Source organism: Monomorium pharaonis, chromosome 6, assembly GCF_013373865.1.
Source record: "Monomorium pharaonis isolate MP-MQ-018 chromosome 6, ASM1337386v2, whole genome shotgun sequence".
Taxonomy (NCBI): Eukaryota; Metazoa; Arthropoda; class Insecta; order Hymenoptera; family Formicidae; genus Monomorium; species Monomorium pharaonis.
In genome coordinates this window covers 460,570-464,924 of record NC_050472.1, presented here as the reverse complement: position 1 = coordinate 464,924, position 4,355 = coordinate 460,570, and the positions used below count along the sequence as shown (strand labels likewise).

The 4,355-nt window shown below is 38.9% G+C and overlaps 1 protein-coding gene across 1 annotated transcript; it reads left to right on the top strand.

The window, feature by feature from the left end:
• The first annotated feature begins 3,315 nt into the window (after window positions 1-3,315).
• On the top strand, window positions 3,316-4,144 carry LOC118646062. The gene is made up of 2 exons (XM_036288333.1): window positions 3,316-3,454; window positions 3,545-4,144. Exons 1-2 carry the CDS (start codon window positions 3,408-3,410, stop codon window positions 4,125-4,127), a joined length of 630 nt encoding a protein of 209 aa, XP_036144226.1. The 5' UTR covers window positions 3,316-3,407; the 3' UTR covers window positions 4,128-4,144.
• Window positions 4,145-4,355: the final 211 nt, after the last annotated feature.

Here is a 4,355-nt window from a genome sequence, read left to right as displayed (position 1 = left end):
TTTAAAAATTTATATGAATCTATGAACCGTAGTTTTATGTAATTGTGTGGATCTAATTTATCGGCTGTGTCTACGACATGTTTTGTAAAAGAAATGTACTTTTCTTTCGTGATGGGAAGTACGTCAGTCTTCCCTTTGAACGCTGTGGCTATTTCCTTAATAATGAAATGCGAATCGTATCCAGATAAGTTATGAAAAATAATAGGCATGTATGATGCATTTCGATAATTTAAATTACAGAGAGAATGTGCAGGACCGCGGTAACGACCAGTCAAATGACAATGATCGCGCACCCGCGTATCATCCGACGCGAATGGCTTATCGCAGATATGACACCGCGTCGCGCTATGGTATGCCTCCAATTGTTCCTCTGATAACGTTTCCATGGGGATATTAGTTGATAAACGAGTCTTAACATTATACGCTAATTTTTCAAGTTGTTTAGTGAACCATGCGACGCAATCTTTATCGCGACGAAACCGGTACGTGGATAACGTGTCATCGTATGAGCATCGCACGTAATACCCGATGCTGAATACCTCATGTTGTTGATATGTGTATGACGCTTGCTCTGTATCATGTTGCGTCTTCCGCAGCACACACTCGAGGTCTGCGTAGACGATAAAGGGCACTCGTTCCTTGTGGTTTACATTCTGGAAATTTAACCACTTGTCGTCTTCAGCGGGCAATGTGATAGCGCAGTCGTTCATCCTCTGACAGTCTACAGTGTGTGATTGCAACCTCTCGCATGATGAAAAATAGTGCAAGCACCTGTAAAAATAATTTTAAAAAATTTTAATTAATTTTTTTTGCTGGATCATGTGAATTTTTTAAACATATTATACATACCGATCGCAAATGTATCTTTTTCCATCATGTTTGCTCAGTTGGGAGCTGATGAGGCGGGACAGATTTTTTATCCAGACAAAGTGACCCACGCTGTCTTCGTGCGGATTTTGTACGTATAATAAATTGACATGCTTCTCTTTCTTGTCATTGGAGAGCCGCAGCGGAAGAATCTTTAGCATTGCCATTTCCTTTTTCATCCCGTAGACGTTGATCGATATATTGTTAAGACTCTCAAATTTTCCAATGTCCTTTACTGTAACGGGAAACGCAATGTCATCAAACTTTAGGACTGTTGTATAATGTGGATATGATGATTCCAATCCTGTGTTTCTTTCAGCAGGATGTAGAGCGGCAACCACTGACCATGCGAAGCATGCATTGTCCTTTGAATTAACGTTCACTACTGCACGCTTCATCATTATTTCTCGCGGTAATGTCACGTAACACCCCGCGTGTAGAGGATTGTACTTATTTATATTTAGAATCAAATTGAGAATTCGCGATAGCGCCCACCCGCTATCTCGTTCTTGAAACTCTTCAAGTGATGCTAATGTGGGTTCGATAACGCGTCGCTCATACCACTCGTCCAAGTCCGACGTTTGGAATAGTTCACAATTTTTAGTGTTTATACTTTTGTTGGCACGTTTATCACCCGTTACAAACACGCCGTTGAATGCTGTATTCACTTTTACACTGTTGTGTTCCTCTAGAGCGTCCCGCACTCGCTCGAGCACTATACCGCATGCGTCTTCTAAAAACGTTCGCGGTTCAATATAGTTTGTATTTATCACTGCACCTGTCTGAATGCGATTCTCGAACGCTGTATCTATCTTTCGCCACATAAGTTTGTTCGCGTTATTACTAGTGCTCGCGTAATTACCACCTACATGCACGAAACGTCTTTGTAATTGTGTCTTTTCACCTTCGAGTCGCGCGATCCTCGCCACCAACGATTGCCTTTGTCCGACGGCAAACCGAGGACGCTTTATGCGGCTATGTTCCTCAAGCTGTTGTATAATCTCATCGCATCGCTGCAACCACATAAAACACTCGCCCAAAGTAGTGACTCCATTTGCTTGCTCCAACAGCTCGCGTTCCACTTGCTCGAAATTATTCTCCATTTTTATCACTGTTGTCTTTTATCACTGTTTTAAAACAACACCATACAATCTTCAACAGGACACTCGCATATAGTTTCGTAGCACCTAATGCAGAATCGAAATTTGTCTTGAATTTCAAACTGCATTAGCTTGCTTTGTCTTTCACACCGAATATAAAAACATATCTCCTTCTCTTGCTCAGACAGAACGTATTCATCCTCATCATTGTTTAAAAGGTTTGAAAATTCGTGGTAAGTACGCAGCATTTTCTCTACATAGGGATTCTCAGTATTATAAGCAAAGTGGGACGTTATTGCTATCACTTCGATATACCTTCCAACACCTGCTGGTATCTCAATGAGATGGTAACAGCATTCCTGAGTCTTTTCTACGATTTGTTTTGCTATATCATATTCATTTTCATCGGTGTCAACCGAATTGAGTATCTCTTTATATAATTTGTGCTTCATATGATGAGGCCAGTTATCAACAAATTGGTCGTGTATGTAAACTTCCTGTATTATGGTGCGTTCATGCGTTCCGCGTAAACCGAGTTCTCGATCACGTAGAAATTGCACTGGTGATATTCTCTGCACATCCTTTCGTTTTTCGGAATCATCATTATTGTTAAGGACATAAATGGCATCTTCTACGATATCGTCATCCATGTTATAATAATCTAGTTTTTATACTAAGAAGTCTCTACTGTGCGCACACTGAACACATATTGCACTAAATTATTACTCCGGATTGATGACGGTTTCAACTTGCACTCGGATCTTAAACTTCGCATCAAATGCGATATTATGCGCTTCCCGACCGCTTATATATTTTTTATAACTCTTTATTTTCTTTGTCTTAACATCGGTGCTTGACCTCTGCAAGATTTGCATTATTTGAATGTGCGATTCTGAATGATCTCATCAAGAAAGTATCAAATGATTTATGTACGTGCCTAAAACATATTTTTGTTACAGCATCCGTACATCGGCGCTTGACCTCTGCAAGATTTGCATTATTTGAATGTGCGATTTTCGTATGATCTCATCAGTAAGTATCAAATGTATGTGCCTAAAACATATTTTGCCGCAGCAGCCGTACATCGGCGCTTGACCTCTCAAAGATTCACATTATTTGAATGTGTGATTTTCGTATGATCTCATCAGTAAGTATCAAATGTATGTGCCTAAAACATATTTTGCCGCAGCAGCCGTACATCGGCGCTTGACCTCTGAAACATTGGTCATCCTTGAATGTGTAAAGTTTGAAATAGTGATTGTCCCCTCTACTGAGATGTGTGAAAAAATATGTGATTGTCCCCTCTACTGAGATGTGTGAAGGGTGTGCAATATAAGAAGAGTTCTGACAACGGTATCACATCAGTTAATCAGTGGAATACGGACGGTAAAGTTCCAATCTTGCATTAGTTAATCAAAAGAAGTCGGAGTTTCCCTGAAAATGAACTATTACGTTCCGATTCAGCAGAATGAAACGTGCGATAAACCGTAAGTATTTCTTAAATTAATTAAATCAAATTTTGTTACATATTTAATTGGATTTTATTTTTTATATCTTGCAACATTTTTTCTTTACAGAACAATATCGCAGCCGCATCATACTCCACGCATTCTGGGGAGAAGATTTGCTTTGACGACTACATTCTACAAATATTTGGATATAGGAATCAGTGTGGGACTTGAGCCTTTTGTAGAGATGATTCTTGGTGACAACAAGGGCAATGAGATATCGCTGTCACGTGATACCTGGGTAATAATTATTGAGAAACGGACAGATATCGAGCAACTCCTGCAGTCGACAACCGCTACATCGTTGTGGATTAATGATCTTTTCATCGAAGTCGTTAAAATACGTAACGAGAGTATCATAAAATTCACTTTAAATAACAAAATTATGTACATGAAACCATCGACTGTGCAATTTTTACTAAATCTTGAAGATGTTATCAATAATGCATATTTTAAGTTATGGGATGATATGCATATAGTAAAAGAACGATATAATCAATTTGTAAACTGTTTGCGGCGAAATAATATTCATAACAAGTGTGATGCAGTCAAATTGTTAAATGAAATATGTGTAAAAACTTCACTTGTAGATTGCGAACTGATGGTTTATGCATCAGACAATATTGTATACGACGCGTTACAAAAGGAATAAATGAAAAAAATTATAAATAATTATTATAACCTATTTTCTCTCTTCCCTATTCCTTTGCGGTATAATGGCGTGCGCAGAACCGAGTAGGAGGTACATAGATAAGATGGGTGGGAACGCATGTATGTAACCGCATATGAAAGAACGCAACGAATGAAAGAGAAAGAGCGAGAGAATGATAAAACTGTATGGCTGGAAATATCGCGTACGGATGAGAGAGATAGAGAGAGA

Excerpts from the sequence above, each read along its gene's own strand:
- LOC118646062 (XM_036288333.1), top strand. The coding sequence starts at position 3,408 with ATGAACTATTACGTTCCGATTCAGCAGAATGAAACGTGCGATAAACC. Across the intron at positions 3,455-3,544 it reads AATGAAACGTGCGATAAACC|AACAATATCGCAGCCGCATC; the intron begins GTAAGTATTTCT and ends TTTTCTTTACAG.